The 22474-nt window shown below is 63.4% G+C and overlaps 1 protein-coding gene across 1 annotated transcript; it reads right to left on the bottom strand.

Moving 5' to 3' along the window:
• Positions 1–1190: 1190 nt before the first annotated feature.
• Positions 1191–22076, bottom strand: QSOX1 (quiescin sulfhydryl oxidase 1). Its single transcript, XM_068952106.1, has 12 exons — positions 21813–22076; positions 17538–17638; positions 13936–13984; positions 13583–13685; positions 11163–11253; positions 10347–10492; positions 8576–8710; positions 8046–8175; positions 4832–4954; positions 4556–4700; positions 3978–4157; positions 1191–2766 (listed from the first exon to the last, which is right to left on the bottom strand). Exons 1-12 carry the CDS (start codon positions 22051–22053, stop codon positions 1919–1921), a joined length of 2292 nt encoding a protein of 763 aa, XP_068808207.1. The 5' UTR covers positions 22054–22076; the 3' UTR covers positions 1191–1918.
• Positions 22077–22474: the final 398 nt, after the last annotated feature.

Raw genomic sequence — 22474 nt, 5'->3', positions numbered from 1 at the left:
CCCACCCTGGCCCGGGGCGGCGTTGGGGCTCTGGACAGGCGGCCCACGCCGGCAATATGGCGGCTCCCATGGAGTGAGTTTGCCAGGTCTCAGCCTGGCGTCTCGCCCTGCGCGGCCAAAGGCGCTGACGGGGACCGCGGAGGATCGCCCGAGCCCGCCGGGTGCAGGAGGCCGCCAAACCCTCGCTGTCCCCCCGCTTCCCCCCCGCCCCAGCCTTTCGCAGGGGGACGCCCGCCCGCCCTTCGCTGCCCACCCCGCCGTCGGCACCGCAGCGGCACCGACCGACTCCCACACGGGGCAACTCCCCTGCTTACCGGAGGCGCAAGACACGGTCTCGCCCCGGCGCCGGCCCTCGCCTTGCAGCAGTCGCCCGACGGGCGCCGAAGCCGCGGCGCCCCGCGCGCCCGGGGAGAGATGCTCTCGCCCGTGCCGAGAGGGGAAAGAAAGAGGGAGGCGGGAGGCAGCGCTGGCCGGCGCCCGCCCGGGGCGGGGGGGTGGGGGGGGGGGGCTGCAGCCCGGCCTCGGAGAAAATTAAATTGCACTCGAGGGCAAATGCTATTAGGGAATAGCGAGCGTCTCTCAACAGCCTGCGGCCATTTAGGTAATTAGCCGCGGGCGCTCCGTTTCCCCCGCCGGGCCAAGGAAGGGCTCAGACCCCCCTCGTCGGCCCGGCGGGCGAGCAGGGCTCCGCTAGCGGCAGAGACCTCCCGCGCTCGTCACACCCGCGGGCTGCGCCTGGCCGCCCGCCGGCTGCCGGCAGGTCTCGGCCCCGCAGGCGGGAGCCGCCGGCCGAAGGCTCGGCTAAGGGCACCTCTCCTCCCACCTGGGCAAAGTGAAGATATCAAGAAAAAGGCTCCAAATCGGATTGACCCCCCCCTCCCCTTGCTCCCCCCTAATAAAGTTTATTATCAGCCGGGCTCTAATCCTTTTTAAATCCCCCGTGCTGGGGGGAAGGGCTGGGATTAGGGCAGGGCAGCGTAATCCCAATGAATTTGTTACAGGGGGATTTAGGCAGCGCCGGGCGAGCAGATGGCCCCGGCCCCGGCTCTGCAAAACAACCATTTTCCTTAATGATTCGTAACAAGGATAAAAGGGCAGGGAGGAAGGGGGCCGGGCACCCGCCGCGGCAGGCGGGGACGCGCGTAGGGGACGGGACAGCGCGCGGCAGGGACGAGCCACCACAGCCGAAGTGATGTTGGCAAAAATAATTTATTCCGCTACCGCACGAAAACGAAACACGCTGCTGACCACGGCCCAAACCGACGGCTTTTCCATCACCTGCCCGGGAGGGTGCAGGGGATAACACCCAAAGCCACTCCCGGGTCGTCTCTGGAGGATTCGGCCTTCGAGGGAGCGAGCCGGGAGCGCGCGGGGACGGTTTCCCCCCTTGCGGGCTGCCGCCACCCTCCGCCGCGGGGAAAGCGAAGCGCAGAGGCCGGCCGGCCCACCCCGCAGCCTCCCAAGCGCCCCCAACGCTGCTAGTGGTTTAACCCCAAAGGGCTGCTCGGCCGCGCCGGCCCGAGCTTCCGCCCGCTTTGAGACCAGCCCAGCGCCGAGGAGCTCCGCAGGCTGCTCGGTGGGGAGACCCCGGCCCCCGCCGGCGATGCCGCGCCCAGCGAGCGGGGTGCCCCCAAACGCGGCGCGCCAAGCCGAGGCGCTGCTCTTCTGATACCTCCCCCCCCCGCCCACCCCCAAATTCGCCCTCCCGCCAGGGTGAGCTGAGCTGGTTCCCAAACCCGGGGGCCTCGGAAGACGCGGCTGCCGCAAGCGGGGCAGCTCCTGGCGAGGAAGCAGCAAAACCTTTCCCCTTCCGCTACAAAACTGGCCTCAACGCCGTCCCACCTGCGAGCCGAGCAGGCGCCGGGCCGGGGAGGAGAACCCCTCGCCCCCCGCCATGCCCCCGGCGCCCCGCTCCGGCTCAGGCCATGGGGAAGCCCGGGCGGCCCTTGCGGGAGCGCATGCGGAGGCGGAAGAAGGTGTACATGCCCAGCAGGCACATGGAGGAGAGGAAGTAGAGCACGATGCACAGGCTGATGTCCACGCGGGAGAAGCCGAGACCCAGCACGCGGAACCACTGGCTCCTTCGCAAGCCGGCGCCGGCCTCCTCTTCCTCGCCCGGGTCGCCCCCCTGCCGCCACGAGCCCAGGTCCCGCTTCCGCGGGCGCTCCCAGCCCGCCGCGTAGTCGAAGTCCTGGGGGCCGCCGGGCGCCAGGTGCAGGGGGATGGTGTCCCTCTTGGTGAGTCGCCGTCGCCTGCCGGCCGCCGCCGCCCGCAGCGCCTTGCTCTTGAAGTGCTGCTCGCTGAAGGAGTCCAGGTCCACGATGTCTTCCTCCGTCTCCCGCGGCTTGGGGTTCATCCGCACGATGCTGGGCCTGCGCAGCTCGGAGGAGCCCGGCCGCTCCGGGGCTCCCATCTCCCCTTCCGCGCCGTCCCCCTTCGGCTTCTCCGCTTCTTTTTCTTCCTCTTCCTCCTCCTCCTCCTCCTCCTTTTCCCTCTCCACCCCTCTGTCTCTCTCCCCTGGCCTGTCGGTACTGAGCCTGGCGTCTGCCGCCGCTCCCATCTCCCGGCTCTCCCTGGCCAGGAGGTCCGCGCCGGACTCGGTGTAGTCCGGGTAGATGTTGGCTGGGGAGAAGTGAGCCTTGAGGAAGCGCAGCACGGCCGGCTCGTCCCACGCGTGCACCCCGCTGTCCTCCTTGTGGCACAGGGGACACATGTCCGGCGGAGGCCACTGCAGCTTGGGGAACTTGGGGTCCTCCGTGTCGCTACCTGGAGGAACGGGATCCAGCAAAGGGGGCTGGAGAGGCTCCTCCCAGCAGCCCTCCCTCCTGCAGAGGGGCCTCCCCTGCCCCAGCACCAGCAAAGCCCTGGGATTTTTCAGGATCTGCTCGGCTGTGGAAGGCAACCAAACACAGCCCTTCCCAGGGACTCTCACCCTCCCTCCTGCGAAAAACGGGCTTTCTCCAGAGAGGAAAAAAAAAACCCACACGATCCAGTCTGGGGGCAGCATTCAGAGAAATGCTGTGCCAGGAGCAACACGCCGCAGCCAGTCCGCCCCGAACAGCAGGTTTTACAACCCCTTGACTTTTTGGGATGCGGCAGGGGCTCAGCCTCCTGGAGGCTGCAGCGAGCTCCTCCTCGGCTCTCTCGGCTGGAGACCTCCCCGCAGCACGCGCCGGGGCCGCAGACCACCGGGGACGACGGAGACGCATTCCCGAGAGAGGGGAGGCCGCCCCGACACGCATTCATCCGCCCCCTCCTCGCCGGGGCACGCTCGTCTCCTTTTCAGCCGTCAGCGGCTTTTGTCCCCAGCCCCGGCCGCGCAGCTGGGGCCGGGCAGGCAGGGAAGCGAGAACATTTGGAGGAGCCGTCTCGGGAGGAGGGTCCTCCCGGGGCACGTGGCAGCTTTGGAAAGCTCCCCGCGGGGGGCCGGATAAGGTTTAACCGCATCTCTGGGGCGGTCTCCGACGCCACGCAAACAGCTGCCGGGTCCCCGTGGCTGCGGGGGCCCAGATCTCCCCGAGCAGCCCCTGCCCGGGGCTGCGGGGTGCCCCCTGCCCAGACGAAGCTCTTAGCGGATGGAGCCAGCCCTTGGCCCACCTGCAAGGAGCCTCTGCCTGGGCTTCCGCCCACCTCCCAGACCGCCGTCCTTGCTGCTTTATCCGCCTGCAAAGCAGCCTGAGGACAGAGGCAGCCTCAAGGCCACGTATGACCGTATTTTTGGCAAGAAGGAGACCTCCCAGCCTCCCTCCTGTGATGCGGCCAGGAGCAGGTATCGCTCCCAGTGCTGCCTAGCAGGAGAGGGGAGCTTCTACATCTCATCTCTTCCCTTTTCCTTGGGAAACGGCCCCTGCTCCTGTCTCCCATGGCTCTGGGTTGCCTACAGCACCCGGCAGCCCCTCTCCCCGGCCTGGCCAGTCCGGGGCCTTCCCGCTGGGGGCTAACACCGCATCCCCCCCGGCGCTAGGCGCACGCCTTACCGGCCAGCCGAGCGTTCACCTCGTTGTGGTGCGACCAGAGCCAGAAGACCGCCTCCTCCCGGCCCTGCACCTTGTCCATGGACTCCGCGGCCATGGCCTCGAAGTGCTGGGCGCACTCCTGGCAGCCGAAGAAGTTCCTGATGTAGCAGCGCATGGTGCTCAAGACCTCCAGCGGCAGCTCTAGGGCAGGGCAGAGAGGGACGGGGTGGGGGAGCAGGTCCAGAGCCAGCGCGCCCACAGCCACGCCGCCTGCCCCTCGCTCCGCGGCCCCGGCAGCACGGCCGAGCTCTGCCACGGCCCGGCTCCTCCGCGGAGGCTAGAGGGAAAAGGGCAACAAGCCTCCGCCCCCAGAAGAAAGGAAAGAGCCCCCCAAACAGCCTTCTGGGTCCCATTTCCAAGCTGAGGGCAGCGAGCCGGCAGCCTGCAGGCTCCCCGCCGTTTCCCCCTGGACAGGGCATCCCTGGCCTGCCGCCTCAGCCTGCGAGCCGCGTCCCTCCCCACGCCCGCAGGGAGCCCCCCCGGCACCGTCCGCGTGCCTCACGCCGCGGTGTCGAGGCAAGCGCCGCCTGAGCCGTTACCTTTGTCCGGCCCGCTCTGGAGGGCCCGGACCGTCAGCAGGTGGAAGAGCGTCCAGAGAGAGCAGGGGTAGCCGCGGAAGTGGGGTTCGCTGCCCTGGCAGCCCACCCAGGTCACGTTGGTGGGCAGCATGGCAGGGTGGGAGGCCTGAAGGACGGACGGACACAGGGTGACGCAGCTGGAAACTAAAACGAGGGGCAGCAAGGGGAAGGGGAGGGAGAGGAAGGCAGGAGCGTGGACGCCCTGCCCGTCGCGGGAGGCGCTGCCGGGTGCCTTACATCTCCCTTATTCTTCACGGCCTCCTTCAAGACGTCGCGAGGCAGCTCGGGCTCCGTCCAGTTCCTCAGCCAGCCGTCCAGAGACTGCAGGTAGGTCTGCACGAAGGGGCGCCCAGGGAAGTACTGCGCCAGAAGCGAGAGGAGAGGCAGGTGAGAAAAAAAGCTGCCCTGGCAGCAGCGCCGGCAGAGCAGCCAGCCCCGCGCCGGGGAGGCAGCGTCCGCGGCCCCAGCTCAGCCCAAAGGTTTGGCGCTGCCGGGCGCTCGCGGCCCCAGCCGCCTCCCCCTCCGAAGCCACCCCGGCGGCTAAGGGTACGAGAGCCTTTCATTTGCACGCGAGCTGCCGCAGCAGCGAACGAGCCAGCTCTGCCGGCCGAGAGCCAAGCGCCCAACCTCGGCCCTAGCTCCGCGTAGTCTGAGGAACACAAAAAGCTACTCTGACAATAAGTCAACTCAAATCCGATTAGCATCAGCACTTTACAACCGCAAGCGCTCCAGGGAGAAGGGGGAGCCGGCGAGCGCGTGCCACCGGCAGGCGGACCGACACAGGCAGCAGAGGGACTGACCCCCACCGCCGCCACAGCAGGGAACGAGGACAGCGGCAGGACATCGGAAGAGCAACGGGGCAGCGAAAGACAGGAGTATTCCTTTCTGTTCTCCCCGGGCCCGTGGGGGAATTCAAGCGACTCCATGAACTACGCTGGAAGTCCCAAACGCAGCAGGGGGATTCACCGACGATCTGGCATTTCTGCTGCAGAACTCAGTTCCTCCCTCCTCGCCACGCCGCCCAAAGGAGGTTCGACCGCATGACGTGTGGCTTTCTAGTCGGCGTTTCTCTCCACACTAAGTTTTTTTTTTTTCCCCCCCGCTTGCCTGAAAGACCTCTTGGAAACACAACAGTTAAAAAGCCCAGGCCCCGGTGGCAGAGGGAGGGTGGATTCCCCCAGTCGGAGCAGGCTGCAGCTGCCAGGGCTGGCAGCAAACCTGGTGCCGCTGCTCCGACCCGTGGACGAGAGCTGGAACGGCAGCGCCGGCTCAGCATCCTCGGGCTGCCGCTCCCCGCACGCGCCTCGTCCCCGGCCCGTGGGACCGTCCTCGGCACCCTCCCAGCCAGCCACCCACCGCCTCCAGCCTGCGTTTCCAGGCCTCGCAGAGCTTCAGCTCCTCGTCAGATCTGGGTGCTGCAGCTCGTCCTCGGCCGGCGAGGGGAAGGCTTGGAGGGACAGTTAAAAGCTGATCTGACGAACGGTACTCCTCCTCCCTACAGCCCTGGCCAAGCTCGTAGGCTTGGCCAGCGCGGCCCTGCAATGTGACACAGCGCGCACCGCTCCGGACCCAGAAAAGGGCAAGGCGACCAGCTCGCCTCCGATGGAAAAACACAGCAGGCTGCAGGCTCTGCAGGACCTGACCTCTAACAGGGACCTTTTGGGATGGGGCATTTATTTAACAAAATCCTCCATGTTCCAGAAAGGGAGAAACATCAAAGGCAACAACTGGTGGCAAGTAGGAGAAGAGATAAACAGGCTTCAACACAGCCAAGCCAAGCACGTCTCAGTCCTGACCACTTCCTACATGGCCTCCTTTCTGCCGTGCTGAGCTCACCCTGCCTCATTTCACACACACACACACACACACACACACACACACACACACACACACCTTCCTGTTGCTGTGAAAGGGACCACCAGCAATGTAAAATCATTACGAAGCTCCAGGCTGAGAACTTAAGACTTGTTGCACTAGTGGCTTGTGTTCGGAGCAGCTGATTATTCCTCTCTCTGTGTTCAGGAAGAGGAGGCAGACGTGGGAGCAGGGACTGTCTTGCACATCACGGAGGTCTGTCTGCTCTGAGACCCAGAAGGTCCAAACTGAGTGCAATGGTCCGGGTAACGAACAAGGGAGAAAAGAAAACAGACCTGGTTGGGGCAAAGGTCTACCAGAGAGCCCCGGACTGGGAAAGCCACGGGAACAGAGCTCTGTCTACACCACCAGCAGAAACATCGTCTAAACACAGCACTCGACAGTACCAGGCAATGAAACTGCCCGGCTTCTGCTGGCTCAAAGCTTTCCCGTGCTACTGGTGCGCTTGAATTTTGTCAGCCCATTAGAGGGGAGAGAAAAAAAGATCTTACATTAGGCTATTCCAGAGCACAATTCAGAGCAGGAGTCTCTTTCCCCTGACTGTAAAAGGAGCCTGCAGAGATAACCCCCTAAACTGAGCATTCAAGTCAGGAGATGAGAAACGGGCAGTGCAAACCCCTCCACTCACGTCTGTCATCTCTGCCACCCCCGCTGGGGGTCCGCATTTCTTTTCAGAAGACCTTCTGCCTCGATACAACTTCTGCAAACAGTCTGCTCTGTCCATGGATAAACTGCACCTTATTTCTTGTCTGAACCTAACTGGCACCTGCTTTTGGCTGCTGCCTCTCATCAGCCCACCAGATTAAGGAATCCTCCTCTATCAAGAACCTCATCCGCAGACTCGACTTTGACCAAATCGCATCTTTGCCTTCTGTCAAATAAAATCGCCCAAGCTTCTTAAGCAACCTCCTTGTCTTAAGGAACCCAACCCCCAAGGAGCGAGGGCACAGTCTGCAAGGGGGTAGGAAAAAAAACATCACGAGTCTGTATGACTGCGGGCAAACTGCAGGGCAGGAGTCAGGCCAGCCGTGGAGCTGCCGGCTGCAGAGGGCTCTGCCGGGACGAGGACAGCAGGGAATGCCACCGCCGTGGCCCGGGAAGCAGCAAGGGACTCGCCGAGCGACAGGAAGCACGGCTCGGCTGCCTACGTAGGCTCGCGAGCACAGCTTGCGTTATCAGCCCCGCGGGGATGCAGTCCACATCCTGCATTTACATTTAATAGCATAAACAGATATACAGAAATGCAGACAGCTCCTGTATCAGTACTGAAATACAACAGCTACAGCCACAGCTCAGCACAGGCAGGGACCTGACTTGTGCCCGCAGGATCTCATGTGGATTTTTAGCCTGCTGGATTAAGGCGTCCCCGGAGACCCAAATTCCTGTCCCAGACTAGGCTCCGACCGGCCAACAGCTAGGTCATTTGTACTCTTAACACAGGCTGGTCCCGTGGCGAGCACAACTCACCAGGTCTCCCCGCGTGAGCGAGAGCGGGTCAGACCAGCGCCGCTGAGAGCGGCGAGGAGGCCAGCAGGCCCCGTTCCTCCCCCCGAACGAGGCCACCGCAGCTCCTCACCTTGGCCAGCAGCGCCACGTAGCACTTCAAGGCTGACAGCTGGGCTCCCGACAGCACGGCGGCCCGGGTGGCCTCCACCCGCAGCGAGTAGTGAAGCGCTGACTCCAGGTCGGCCGTGTACAGCTTGGAGCTGGGGAGGGCAGGACAACAGGCGCAACGGGCTGTGAGCGTTTTACTCGACCAAAGGCAGCTTTGAACCCCAAGGGACCCGGCCACGAGAAGGAGAGTTTTCTTTGCAACAGTGATTCGGGGCTTTTGCTGGGGGCAGGGCACGGTCCAGCCTGTTGCTGACTCACCCAGGAGCCACCTTCGCTCCGCTGCTTGCACAGCCCTGCACAGACACATCCCCTCCTCTGGCTCCTGCCTGCCCACACCAAAGCCCGTCTCTCCCAGCTTCCCGCAGCCCCAAAGCAACTGAGCCGCGTGCTTGCCCAGCTCGCACCGCGCACCGGCACCTTGCTCCTTGAGAAGGCACCAGCGAGGGGGCTTGTGGGAGTGTAGGGGCCGTGCAAGGATGAAGGGGCTCTCACCGGTCAGCGTGCTTCAGCTGGGAGGCAGTAGTCGCGCTGGAAGTGCTGGCAGTCATGTTCAGCTTGTAAGAGCCCCGGGTCACACCAGAGAGCGTCCTCAAGTAGTAGGTGTAGAAGGAGCGCGCCTCCATGTGCCTGCAAGGAAGGAGAAGCCACGAGTGAAACCTCTCTCCATCCCACAGGGCTGCTGGCTATGGCAAGGAGGTAAATGAGACCCAAGACTCTGAGGTGGACCAGCAACTCCCAGCCTGGTATAACCCACCCTGCGACCCTTCATGCTCTCTCTGCTGGGGACATCTCCACTCCCAAACGCAGCGTGATTAAAGCTCTCCGTCTGCCCCCAGCAGCAGGTATCTTGGCACACAACCCAAAGTAAGCCTTTTATCACAGAAGCCAAGACTGGGACACCCCAGCCACCAAGCCCTTCCCAGCACCCTAGAGAGGGGAGGAGGGTGTTGGGGCCAACAAGGGCTGCAGGGAGGAAGGCGTCTCCGCAAAGCCCACCCGGCACATCGGCAAAGCTGGCAGGCAGCAGCGGGAAAGCCCAGGGGACCCAGGCAGCGCGGAGCTGTCTCTCTTGCCGCCCGGTGCTCGCCTGCAAGCAGATGGTGGAGCGGCAGCTTCGTCACAAGCAATTTTCCCCTCCGCCAGCTCCGCGGCGGAAGAACAATAGCTCGGCTCTGGGCAGAGCTGGCATCCCTCGTTTCGCCGCATCTCCCCCTTCCCTCACCTGCCGCCAGCCCCCGCAGCATCCCCTCGTGCCTCCCACACCAAGCAGGTCTGCAAATCCCGTCCCTCCCCAGGGAAACATCCCCTCTCCCTGGCGGGGTGGCACCAAGGGCCGCCTCCTGCACCCTTCGCGGGGCAGCCACAGGTGGCCCCGCCAGGCACCCTGCTGCCGGGCCGGCCCCACGTCAGCCGAGGCTGCAAAGGCACCATCTGGCCGCTTCTCGGCGTGCCATTCAGTGGCAGGATCCGCTCGAGGGAGCGAGCGGCCCATTGTTCCCTGCCAGCCGTTCAGAACCAGCCATTGTTTGCCTCCTAATGAACTTTTCTGCAATTAGAAAACCAATGGGGAAGAGCAGAGAGATGGGGAGAGGGTCAGGCACAAGCCTGGTACCCTGCCAGGCTTGGGACGTGGCAGATTTGTCTGTCAACCAGCAGGACAACTGGTGGAGATGGAAAAAAGCCCATGGCTGGGCAGCTCCCCAGGTGCTGGGAGCCGGCGCTCCAAACACAAAAGGTCAGGTAGACTCACCAGCACCCCGGAGCCAAGATTCATCCCCTTCCACCACGAGGAAAACATCCCACAGGAACTAGCGTGGGACTCCTTCAAGGAACTAGCGTGGGACTCCCTCCAGGCCTTTCCAGCCCGACAGGAGGGCTCAGAACGAAGCAGCTCTGCAGGAGGGGTGATGCTCTCTGCTGAGCCCGTCGGCTTTTCCCTCTAGCACATCCCTAGTGCCGAGCCAGGCCAAGGGGAAAGGCCGTGCACAGTCCAGCCATTTTCTGCTCCCTCATTCAAGGACACCAGGGAAAATCCCCAGGTAGAGTGACTTAGTTTCCCCAAAACCCATCTAGGGTACCTTTTAGGAGTTCAAACAGATGCAGCACAGTTTCCATTCCCATTACATGTCACAACGCTGGTAGCATCCAAATACACGCACCCTCCTGATCAGGACTCATCCCCCAGCCCTATCCAACCACTAGTGCCACACGAGGCCCCGGCCCTCCGCAGCCAGGACCGTCCCCTCCGCATCCCCGGACTCACACAGGCAGGCGGGAGAAGGACCCATTGCTAAGGAGCAGGTAGCCGGAAGGGAAGGTGGTCACGCCAAACTTCTTCACGAGCTCCTCCTCACTGCTCAGCACCCTTCTCACCGAGATGTTCTCGTACTGCAGCATGTCCAGCGTCACCTGCAACCCAAGGAGCTCCAGGGTCAGGGAGTGGGACGCCCCAGCCCTGACAGCACCCGCTTTCTCTCCGCGATGGAGAGGAATGCCACAGGACTATTTAGCACCCTGTACAACACCTCGTGCTTTCAAAGCGGCGTACAAACATGAGCTAACCCTCCCTGACTGCCTCGAGAGGTGGGGAGGCTGCAGGGAGAGGCCTGGCCTAAACTGCGGCGGGCTGAACCCACCAATCCCTGGCCCCTGGTCCCGTGCCCAAACCACACCACAGAGCATACGGGAAAGCTCGCCGCTACGCTCCGGCTGGGAGAGGCCAAGGGGTGAGGACAGAGCCTAGGGCAGAGCCTGGAGCCTAGGGCAGAGCCAGCAATTTGCAATGCAGCGTGCGAAAGCAGAGCTTGTTTTCTCCTCATCAGCCTTGTGTCTCAAAGCAGGAGTTCCTGCCTGCGTTTCCAGAGGCCGTGGTGTGAGCAGCCCCCTCGGTACAGGGTCCCTGTCCCCTCCTGGCCCACCCGTTTTCACCAAGGAGAATGCAACACCACTTGGGACTTCCCCACCTCTGCCAAACGCGTTTGGGAGTTATTAGACAGGACCGATGGGACTGCGGGCATCAATACGTACATTGGGGACACCAGCTTCAACAGAAATGCAGGATAAACACGGCCATACCCACCTCTCTGCCCACAAAGGAGTCGCTCTTCTCAAAGATCAGCGCCAGGTACTTGACGTTGTTTCTCTGGAAGAAGCCGCGAACCTCCTCCGCGCTGCAGGAGAGAACAAGAGTGAGCGGCAGCGTGCACCAGCCCAGAGCTGTGGGACATCCCAACAGGGTGCCTCCTGCCAGCACACATCAGCTTGGCAAAGTGGACGGATGTTTTGCCCTCTCACATGAAAGGAGCTCAGCCCTAATCTGAGGGGATTTGTCACAGCATGTCGATGCTGGGTTCAGCTTTGCTGAGCTAACAATTTCTTCCCGCTGAAGTTTCCAGCCCAATTTTCTGCTTTGGTTCACAGGTTCTGTGAAAACCTGCCAGGGTCAACCAAGGAGGCAGAAACAGCGAGGCTATGGAGAAGGGAGTTGCATGCTCCCCCAGGGGAAAAATACAGCAATGAATTTGAACCAGTGGTTTTTTTTTGCTATGACACAGAGGCACCAGACAAGACTGAAGCCTGACTGCTGCTCTGGGAAAGCCAGACGCAAGGCCCTCTCTCCAGGGCTGGAGAGGGGCGCAGTGTCAGACGCAGCAAGCGTGGAGGTGGTCCTCACCAGGGCCACCCCCGCAAGAGGTAAGCCTCTCCGCCGACACAGAGGAGCCCACTGGGGCCAGCCATCGCCTGGACGGCAAAGCAAAGACTTTCTAATGAATGAAGAAAACCCTTTCTCAAGCAGGGCAAGAAAAAGCCGCTCTGGGGTCTAAGGACACAGACGCTGGTGATGGCTGCTGGCCCCATCTTGCTCCATCACCAGCTGAGCGCTGGCCTTGCTCGGCATGACACAGCGGTGGGCACTGCCACGTCCCTGCCCCGCGCCCAGCCCAGGCACCGCCTGCTCTAATTGAGCCCAGGCTGACGAGCAGGTTCATTAGGAGACGTGCGAGAGACAACGAAGTAACCCACGGAGGCACATGAAACCAGCAGCTCACAGCTACCTGGCTCAGAAAGTCACCCGTCCTGTCCAGGCCACGTCCTAGCATCTCATTTGATCCCAGATATCACGGCACGAGTCTCTCCCACGCCAGGTGATCGGTTTGGCTTGTACCTCGGGCACGTGCCACCGTCAGCCACTCGGCTCGGTCCCCACATCACCTTCCCCACCTGCCACCGGCATCACGTCATACAACCTCCTCCAGAAATGAAACCAGGTTGCATCTCCATTGCGTAGATCTCATCACTTCTACCAGGAGCCTGAGCCCTGCGGACCTTACTATTACAAGCTACCTTCAAAATAACAGCGGTTTCTTCTAACTGCAACGGTTCTTCTCTGAAGCACTCCTAGCGTCAACACCTCTCCCCTGAGCATGGGGAACCAGCACCGGCTACAGCACCGCAGGTGCTGCCCTACCAGGCCTTGCGCCTCAGCCTGAAAACTGCCGTAGCCACCAGGGAACAGCTCTGCTGTCAGGCCAGCGCAGTCTCTGGGCCTTTCTCATCTTGCAGACCTCCACCAGGAATTCTTCCCTCCATCCTGATATCCCCACCAAGCGCTCCCCACAGCCACCCGCCTTTAGTGGTTCCATAGCTCTACTCAGCCCTGCACAATCCTGGCGTTTTTCTCTCCTAGGTGACAATACATCAAATGTTTCACCGAAGTCCAGAGATCAGGTCTATCACATTTCTCACATCTAGAAACAGCTATCAGTTACCTTATCGCAGAAAGATATCCATTCAGTCCGGCACTGCCTGTTACTGGCAAATTGATGTCCTAGTTTTCCCCTATTTTCCATGTTCCTCCATTTTTATTTTTATGAGCTTTTTTTCTGTTAAAAATGCATAAATCAGGCTGCAAATGGCTGTAACCTTGCCAGACGAGTTGTGTCTCCCCTGGAACAGAGGTCATAAAGCAGCTACTCCGCGCTCGTTTTTGGCTCAGGACTTGCATCAGAAACCAATCTTCACTACCCAGACTACACTTCCAGCTGCCAGTTCCTCCCAAGATCCAGGAAGGACGTTAATCCAATGATTCCCAGCTAAGCGCACTTGTTTCCACCTCCAGCATGGCCACTTCTGTTCCCTCCTTCCCAAGAGCCACCCTGCTGCTCCATTTCCAGAGTCAGAAGCGTGAAAGCACAGACAAAATTTGTGCTCTGTTCTTGGCCACCCCTCGATTTGGGCTCATCAAGGTCTTCCCATTTCTCTTTTCTTCCTCATGGCTGTCCACCTGGCTGAAAAGCCTGGTGAGATCTTTGCAAGAGGCCAGAAGCCCCATCCACCTCCTTCTGGTGCTTTGAGCCTCTCATCATCCCTCTCCGCACCAGCATCTCTCTATCTGCTCTTTGTGGGACCGCTCCCAGTAAGCTGCCAGGAGCCATCCCCTCCTTCCCAGCGCCTCGCTCCACCACCCATGCACGGCCCCAGGCCAGCGGTCAGCCCTACCTCGCCGGCTCCAGCGGAGGACAGGCGGGCGGCCAGGCATCCTGGCTCTGCTCCAGGTTGGTGATGATGCTGTGCCTCAGGTCCCGGACGGTGGCGCTGGGATCTATCAGGGGGACAAGACGCGGAAGGTCAAGCCCAGGGGGAAGCTGGGCTCAAAGGCCGAGCCCGGCTCGCCCCAGGCAGGTCGGGTTGCTGAGCTGAGCATCCTCCCAGGGCTGCCAGCTTCACCCCTGCCCTGACGGCCCAACCAGGGAACGTTGCCCTCCTCTGTCCCTATTGCACGGGGGCCGCAGAAACTGCGGCAGGGCCTTTCACACCCAGGGTAAAAAGCTAACATGGCTTTGAGTACTCACTAGCAATCTTTATCCCATCTTCTGCCTTCTTGGAAAAAGCTCTGAAAAACTGAAAGGAAAGGAAAAACAAGAGAAAGCTGGAGAGAGGGCAGCTGGACAGGGGGCAGGAAGACAGCCCAGCCCAGCCCAGCCAGCAGGTTTCCTGCCAGGTCCGGCTCTGCCTCTCCACCCCACTACCTCAGTTTCCCCACTCTCCCCAGCAGTTACCTGGGCTCCTTCGCAGGCCTCAGCTTATCGCTTTCTGAAGCCCATTTGGCATGAGATGAAGCCACAGATTTACCGACAGCCCTTCTAGGTGCATTCAGACCAATCATTAAATTAGAGTGTATCAACCGATACCACGCACCGCTCGAGGAACTCCTGGCTGCAAGCCCGCGCGGCATCCACCCCGCCTCCTCCCAGGAGCCTGCGCGCCGGCACGTCCCATCTCGCAGGGCGAACGCCCACCCTGGCTGTGGCAGCCGGAGCTGGGGGCACAGGGTGCCCCCACGCACTCCGCTAGCCTCCACCAGCCACCCCCAAAAGCCCCAAGACATCACCCCCAATGGCATCACCGAGCCGAGAGACCTCAAGGACGACGAGGGAGGCAAAAAGCCACAGCAAAGAAAGCCCGGACTGAACTCGAGTGCACAAAGGGCTCAGGAGACAGGGAGGAGAGCCGGAGGCAAGGATGGCCTTAGGAAAGGGAGGATCAAATGCCTTGTCTCCTACATCTCCCTCAGAGGCCGGGGCCCACTGCAGACAGTCTGGACACACCCGTAGCGCGGCCAGACACTGGGGAGACTCTGGTCCCCGCTCCCATGCCTGGCCCGGGCACACCAGGCTCGTTGCACAAGGGCTGCGGCTCTGGGCCCGGCAGCCCTGGAGCAAGCGGGCTCAGAGAGCGGCAGGCCTGGGCGAACCGGCTCCCGTCGAGGGGGACGCCAGTTGGCACAAAGGACGGACGCTGGCCGGCTCCGCATCCGTCTCGCCCGCCCGGAGGGGAGGGATGCAGACACAAGGCCAGGAGCAGAGCCGCACCTCAGCCGTGAGCGGGTGCACAGGAGACATTTCCAAGGGATGCAGAGAGGCAGCCAAGACCCTCCAGGTCTTGCAAACTGTTGACTCTCCGCCTCAGAGCTTTTTAAAAGGGGAAGTAGAGGTTTTATCCCAGTTCTGCACGGGCCACTTCCTGCCCAAACTGTCTGCTGTGCCCGGTGGCAGTGTCCCACAACGGCTCCACCGCAGGTGGCACGGCCGGAGCAGCGCAACCCGATTGCATCAGCCGGGTGTTTGCTTAGCAGGCTGGGCTGGGAGCAAGTGCTGTTTGCAGAAGGTGCTCAGGTCTGAAGGAGAGGAGGGGAAGACAGGGCAAGGCGAGCGACGTCTCAGCACTGCCACATCAGCACATTTTCCCATCCTGAGAGACGTTTCTGTGAACACCCAGGTAGAGGCATCTGGGGCAAGGAGGCAACCAGGTGGGTGTCCGGGGCAGGAGACTGCTTCAACCCCACTCCAGTGCCTGCCTCAAGAGGAGGCTCAATAAATGCATCCATCTCTCCTGGGCCCCTTGCTGAACCGCCAGGGTGTCCCAGCTGGGGCGCAGAGGCAGACGAGGCCCCCGCCGGCCGTGCCAGCTGCCGTCGCTGGCTGCCACGCAGGGAGAGGAGCTGGGACCCCAAAGGGGCCAGGGTGCTCACCGCGGGCCTGGCGCAGGGTGCACCCGCTCCTGTGGCTGCCCAGGTGGGTGGCTGCCCTCAGGTGACCCCACGTGCTCTCCTCCATGCGCTGAGCAGCATAAAGGCAATGTTCATCTTCCTTCCTAAGGCCCAAAGAGCTCCCGTGCCCAGCAGCACCCCAAGTCTGACCCCTACCCGACACTTACCCCCACAGCTCCCAGCGCGTAGCTTCTTTTCCCAGCAGAGAAGGAAACGAGCTGAGTTTTGCTGCTGGAAAGAGCACGATTTTTGTGGTGAGGTTCCGTAAAAACCTCGTGAAGCCGGATCGGGAAGGAGAGGGCCAAGAGCATTTCGCTGTACCATAGTCAGGGCTCAGGGAGCCCTGGCAGGACTCTCCAAGGAGCGTGCGAGGTGCGTTAGCAATCAGAGCCAGCAGCACGCGTGCGCTTGCACGCAGTGCTTTCAACTAGTGTAGACAAAGCCAGAGGTTTCAGCCTGGTGAGGCTCTGCCTAACTGATTCTCAATTATCTCAGGCTTAATTAAATGATCCAGGACATGACTGCTGCCCATAGCGCTACAGGAGTACACTCCAGGTTAGAGCTTCAAAAGCCGGGCCAAGCCTCGAGGCCCGGAGAATAGCTTAATCGGCACCGAGCGCCTAACCATCTCCCACCAAACACAGGAAACATCCCCGCCACCAATTGACAGGATGGCACGGCAGGCCAGCGCAGAGGAAACGCGCCGGGGCGGCTGAGCTCACCGGCAGGATCGTAAGACACGCGCGGGCTCCTGCAGACACCAGCTCCCCAAAGGAAGCCTTGGACGCGGCGCTGGCTCCGTGCCTCGGAGCCGCTGCGCCGGAGGCATCTTGTATCATCAGACGCTCTTCCCCTCTCCCACACCAGAGCAAAGCAACCACATGCCCTCCCCCAGGCTGGACCGGATCCAGGCGCCTGCTTCCCTTGGGGAAGGAGCACGGGGCCGGAGAGGCCTGCTGGGGACGCAAGGGGACGGCGAGGAAGGCTCTGCTCTTCCTCCCTGCGATCTGGGGGACAGCTCCCGACGGAGACACCCCAAGGCCGCGCAAGGGTGGGAATTCAAGCAGGGGAAACTTGACACGGGCCTTGCACAGATCTCTTGGCGCGCATCTCTGAACTCCACGCAGAAGAAAGGTAACGATTAAACCCCTATCTCCCTCCTTTTCAAGGTAAACTCGGCTTCCACTTCTCGCTTAACAGGTATCCTGCTCGCTGCATCACTGCTCGCTAGATAGCCATCTTGGGCACTGCGGCATTATTGCTTGTGTTGGACTGGGCCTTTGTTTGTACTGGGAAATACTGAGATCCTATATATTTACACAGCTAAGCTGCCGGGCCTGGGATCAAGAGGTGGGACAGCGCCCTGCCAGCCAACAACAACAGAGCCACCCGCCGCGGGACGCTCCCAGGCGAGCCGCGCGAGAGCTCAGCCCGGCAGCAGCCGCGCGGCCCGGGAAAGAGCCGCAAACAGGGCCCGCCGCGGCGCCCTGCCAGCTCCGCCGTATCTCCTTGCAGAGGCTGAGGCACGGCCTCCAGCAGGCAGCCCAGACGCCTGCGCGTGCCCCCGCGCTCTGCCTCCCCCAGCCCTGCCGCTGGGGCCGTTTCAGATTCGCGTCTGCAAGTCTCCCGTCAGCCCTGGGAGCGATCAGGTCTCTGCGTTTCGTTGTGAAGACGCACTTCGGTTCCCCTCGTCTCTAACTCCGGCGGCAGCTGCGCAGGCTGCCGTTTTGGGGAGGGCGAAACAATTGCAGGTCGCCAAGCCCCAAAGAGAATATTTTGATGCAAGACTGTTGTTAATCTGACCGAGCAAGAAAAGGACAGATCAAAGGGGAAAGCACTGGGGAAAGGAGGGCACTGCGAAGGGGCTCTCCCCTCCCGGCCAGCCCCGCAGGGAGCAGACCTTACCTTCAGCGTGGGGAAGCTGGTTATCCCGAAGTCCGCGCACACCTGCTGGTTAGCCTCGTCGGCACAGTCGAGGGCAGCAAGCATCACGGCGGGCCTCCACTCTGCGGGGACAGAGGGACACGGTCAGCACAGCCGCAGAGCGCCGGCGGCGGAAGGACGGCGCGAGCACAGGCCTCCGGCTGCAGCCCTGGGAGCCGGCCGCGCACCCCCAGCTCCCCGCCGCAACGGCGGGGCAGAGCAGCACATCGCACCCGGCCGGTTCCTCCCACGGCTGCCGAGGGCCGGGCCGCGCTGCCCTCAAAGCTGCCCTCCCGCATCTTGCCCTCCTGGACGGGATTTTGTTCTCCCTAGGCAAATATCGGCACGAGCAGGCAGATCTAAAGGCCAAGGCGTCGACGCTACCGCCGGGATCGCTGCCTCCTCCCCCTCCCGCGGTTACAAAGCGCTGCGCTAACGAAAACCGCTCTGCTCCCCGTAGCCGCTCCGGAGACGGTGGGGATCTCAGCCGGCACCAACCGCGCCGTTGCCCAGCCCAGAAAGGCCCCTCTCGCTCCACCGCGACGGCACGAGGAGCACCGCGGCGTGCGAGCGTACGCGGGGCGAGGAAGGCGAGCGCCCGGCTCCGCTACGCCGTGCCTTCCGCCCCGGGAGCTGCCGCGCGACGGGAGCAAAGCGAGGGGCGCACGGAGGCCAGGCAGCTGGGCAGGAACGCGAGGGAGAGCACGTCTGCGCCGGCACGGGGGCCGAGCCGCAACCGCTGATCCCTCTTCCATAAACACCCTCTTCAGCAGGGCTGCAAAGCTCTGGACGCTGTCCGTCTGTCCGCCTCCCCCTGCTCACGCACCAAGGCCTGGCCGTGCTAGGCCAGCTCGAGGGCTGTCCCACTCCACATCCAACCCGCGCACGTGGCAGCTCGGACGTCTCCGTCCCTGCCGCTGCCTCCTCCCCGTGCCGCAGCACACGGGCCCCACGGCGGGCGGCCTGCTTAAGCATCCTGGATCCTATCTTGCACAGGAAACGCAGCTCGGTCTCTTCTCTCGCCTCCCAGGACTCGGGGGGGTTCTTCCAAGATGATGTCTGCCTGGAAAAACCCATCCTCGAGAAGCCTGATTCAGCTTCTCGCCGCTGCCAGAGCCCTGAGGGCCCCCAGGCCGAGGGTGGCTGAGAAACGGCAGTGAGAGGCACAGGTGCCAAAGGAGCAAAGTCCAGCTCGCGCCCCCGGGGAAGCGCATGGGAGACCCCCTCCATCCCCCCGCCGCTCACGTTACGGTCTGCTCCACGCGACGCAGGAGCGGAGCCCGGGAGCCGGAGGCGATGGCCGCGAGCCAGGCGGCTGGGCCGGCGGGAGGAGCACGGCCAACCCGGTTCTTCCAGCTCCTGCATCCGGGAGGCCGCATAATCCGACTCACTCTGCTTCCAGCCAGGTGACCCATTACCGCGGCTCAGCAGGCACCCGCCGGCCAGCGCTCGCAGCCTGCTGGTGCGGCACGACTGAACACCAGCAGGGACTGCTCCAGGGGCCTGCAACATCAGGGACAGCCCTGGCCCCACGCAGTGCCAACCCCGGAGCTACTACAGAAACGGCACTGGCAGGGCTGCATCTGAGAAGCAGCTCTCTGGGCATTTGTTGCTTAAAGTAAGCTCCAGAAAAAGGGGCTGCGAATGGGCTTGGGAAGCACCCAGGGTCCCCCCACCCCGTCCTGCCACCCAGCAGGGCTTGATCCCAGCAGCATGCAGGGACGCCGGCTAGGTGGGTGCTGCTCTATACAGTCCTCATCACCTATCTCACCCTCCACCCCTCCTCCTGCAAAGCAGGAACGCTTCCCATGGACCCAAATGCTTCAAGCACCTCGCTGGGTATTGCTGCAGAAACACCAAGCCCAAGGCTTTGATTGCAGACAGTCACCCTACAGCTGCAGAGGCCATCGGAGCAACAAAACCACCCAGGGCAACCGAGGCTGTCACGCTCCAGCCCACAGCACCTTCTGCCCAAAAGCAATAGGAACCATCACAGCGATTCAAAGCTTGATTTGGCCCCACATTGCACCAGGCCTGCTGAGATGCGAATCTCAGTGCTTCGTGCCCTATTTTTTGGGTGGCAAAAGCAGAGGGAAAGCCGCGCGAGGCGGAGCCAGGCTTTGCGCGCCCTGGTTTCCCACCTGCCTGCAAGTTCTGCCCAGGCCCACTGCCTGCAACCGCGGCCGCCCGCCTTTCCGGTTCACCGACCTCGCTCCTCGCCACAGCACCTCCTGCCCCAGCGCCTGCAGCCTGCCCAGTGCTCCGGGCCGAGCAGAGCCCGACATCGCCTCCAGGAGAGGGGGAGGGATTGCTAACCACAGCCCAGCGAGAGCAGATAACACAGGCTCCTGCGTGTCTAGCCCCAGACCGAGGGGACGGTCAATAACCCAACTCGAAGCCGCGCCAGTGACGCGATAGCAAAGTTATCCCCAGGAGACGAGCAGGGAAAGGAGAAGATGTTTATAAGGATGGAGGTCTTCACCTAGCGCAGACAAGAACAAATTACAAGGGATACAAAGACCTGCGCCTCCAAACTTGGCCTTGTAGGAGCCAGAAAACCAGCTCGCCCCACGATGGCCCACGTCTCGCCAGTCATGCCGGGGGGCTCCTGGTGCAGGCCCCGAACGAGAGTGGACGAGGCGCTGAGGAAACACCCCTATTTCCACTTCCCCACAGTTGGGAGTCACCTTTCTGCCCGTGATGCCGTGGTTTGGGGTTACGGAGAGGCCAGGACTCTGTCACTGAGCCTCCCCAAGTGCCAGATGTGTTTCAGGCCTGGCACGTCCTTGCCCACACCCAACGCGAGCATCCAGGCGTGGGATCTCTGCTCTTAACCCATTCCAGGCGGCTTCTCCCGCCCTGTCCTCCCAACACAGCCCTACTCTGATCCCCGAGCACCCAAGCCCCTGCAAAGAAATCCTGCCTCTCAAGGCTTTTCCAGACCTTTTGCAGCCTTACAACGCCAGGCCGCATCCCTGGGGCTGCCCTTGGCCTCTCCCCGTGCCTCCTCCCACCCCAAGGTACCTCTCTCTCCCAGGAGAGGAGCAGCAGACCCCTGCCAGGTCCCTGCTCCCTGACTCCAGCTGGGTAGCAGGGGAGGAGGCAATATAAGAGAAAGACGAAGAAAGCAGGCAAGAAGGCATTTCAGCTGGCAGGCTCTGAAAGTCAGCAGCAAAACAGAGACAAAACATCTGAAACGGTTCCTTTTCCTGCTTGAAGGAACAAGCTAAAGCAAGCAGGACCTCTCCTTCAGGAGAGGAGGCCATGCTGGCACACCAATCCAGCTCGTGCCATCCTACTTGGGAGCCTGCAAGAGAGGAGGACCCACCTGGCCACCCTGCTTCGAGGGTGAGAACGCACAAGCCCCTCGGAGACCCCTGCTAGCCCTATGGCTGGCAAGGAAGGGCACCCCTTTCTTCCCAGCCCAGGCTAGATGTTCCCCCCAAAGCCAACTCTCCAAGCAACGACTGCTCCCGCTGCCTGATGGCCGGTACCCGAGGAGGCCCGGCTGCCACATAGCCATCGGAGGTGGCAGCGGGGGAAGAGGATCACCAGGCTAAACCCGCATCGAGCACTGGCTGCGGGGGCGGCCGGGGGCAAGGCACGCTCCGCGGGGCTCATCAGCGCGTGGCTCCTACGAGCTGCCAGAGAGCTAACATCCTCCCAGTCGAGCCCGATCCCGCAAGAACCCACCCGGGGGAAGAGCGAGCGGCTCCTTCCGCCCCTCCAAGCGGCGCGCGGCGCCTTCCCGACCCTCCTGCCTCCAGACCAGGCGCGCCAAGGGCCGCCGCGCCAACCCGGCGACGGCCCGGGGCAAGCCCCACGGGCAGCGCGAGCCCCTCGGGCCGCGCGCGGGGCCGGTTCCAGCCCAAACAGGAGGCGAAGAAGGGCTGCACCCGAGGTCAGCCAAGCCGCTCCAGCGCGAGCGACCGGCCGGCCGGGAGGCCGCGGAGCCGGAGGCTGGCGTCGCCCAGCTCGCCGCGCCGGACGGCCGCCGGGAACTTCCCCCGCGAGCCGGGCCGCGGCGTGGGTGCCCGGGTCGGGTGGGTCAGCGGGCCCCGGCTGGCCCGCGGCGACCTCGAGCATCCTTGGAGGGCGCCAGACGGGTCCGGAGGGGTCGAGGCAGCGGCGCGACAAGGAGAAGCGAGGCGCGTACGGAGGAGGGGCCGGGCCGCGATCCGTCCGGGCTGCGCCGGCTCCCCGGGCCGCGCTGGGGGGCCCCGGGGGGGCGGCGCGGTGCGGCGGGGCGGGACTCACCGCGCAGGTCGGCGGCCAGCGCCCGCCATGTGGGGGCGAAGTGGACGCAGTGGCCGCACCAGGAGGCGAAGAACTCCACGGCCCAGGCGCTGGGCGAGCCCAGCAGGCGCCGCTCCGCCGTGCCGGCCCCCAGCAGCTCCAGCGCGTCGGCGGCCGAGTAGAGCCCGCGCGGCCGCGCCCCGGGCAGCGCCAGCACCACCAGCAGCAGCGCCGCCGGCCACCACCGCCGCCGCCGCCACATCGCCCTCCAGGCCGCCGCCGCCGCCGCCCGCCGCCCTTTAGGGCCGCGCCGCCCGGGGCGGGGCGGGGCGGGGCCGGGGCGGGGCCCGCGGCCGCCCCCAGCGCGGCGCCCCCTGCCGGCCGCGCCGCCCCCTCAGCCCGCCCGCGCCCCCCCCCCCCGCCCCAGAGCCTCCTTCAGGCCCAACTGCCGCCGCCGTGACCTCACTGCTGACGTCACCAGCGCCTTTCTGAAAACGGGGTGGGGGAGGGGGGTGTCCCTCAAAGCACCCCAGCCCCACTCCTCCTCCTCGGGCCGCGGCCTGCTCCGTTATTTCCTCAGCACCCCCCCTTGAGGCGTAGAAAAGCCACCGAGAAGAGCAGGGGCGCGGGGCGGGGGGGGTCCGGCCGCTCGGTCTCCCCCCGAGGGAAGGGCGGCCGCCCGC

This window comes from Struthio camelus, chromosome 8, assembly GCF_040807025.1.
Source record: "Struthio camelus isolate bStrCam1 chromosome 8, bStrCam1.hap1, whole genome shotgun sequence".
NCBI classification, from domain to species: Eukaryota; Metazoa; Chordata; class Aves; order Struthioniformes; family Struthionidae; genus Struthio; species Struthio camelus.
The sequence above is the reverse complement of the archived record's forward strand: the minus strand, read 5'-3'. Positions and strand labels throughout refer to the sequence as shown.

What these genes read in the sequence shown, in the direction of transcription:
- QSOX1 (XM_068952106.1), bottom strand. Translation starts at nt 22,053, where the DNA reads ATGTGGCGGCGGCGGCGGTGGTGGCCGGCGGCGCTGCTGCTGGTGGTG. An exon ending in ACGTGGCGCTGCTGGCCAAG is followed by an intron (nt 4,955 to 8,045) that starts GTGAGGAGCTGC and finishes CTTCTGGCGCAG; the next exon opens with TACTTCCCTGGGCGCCCCTT. An exon ending in CCGTGAAGAATAAGGGAGAT is followed by an intron (nt 4,701 to 4,831) that starts GTAAGGCACCCG and finishes TCCGTCCTTCAG; the next exon opens with GCCTCCCACCCTGCCATGCT.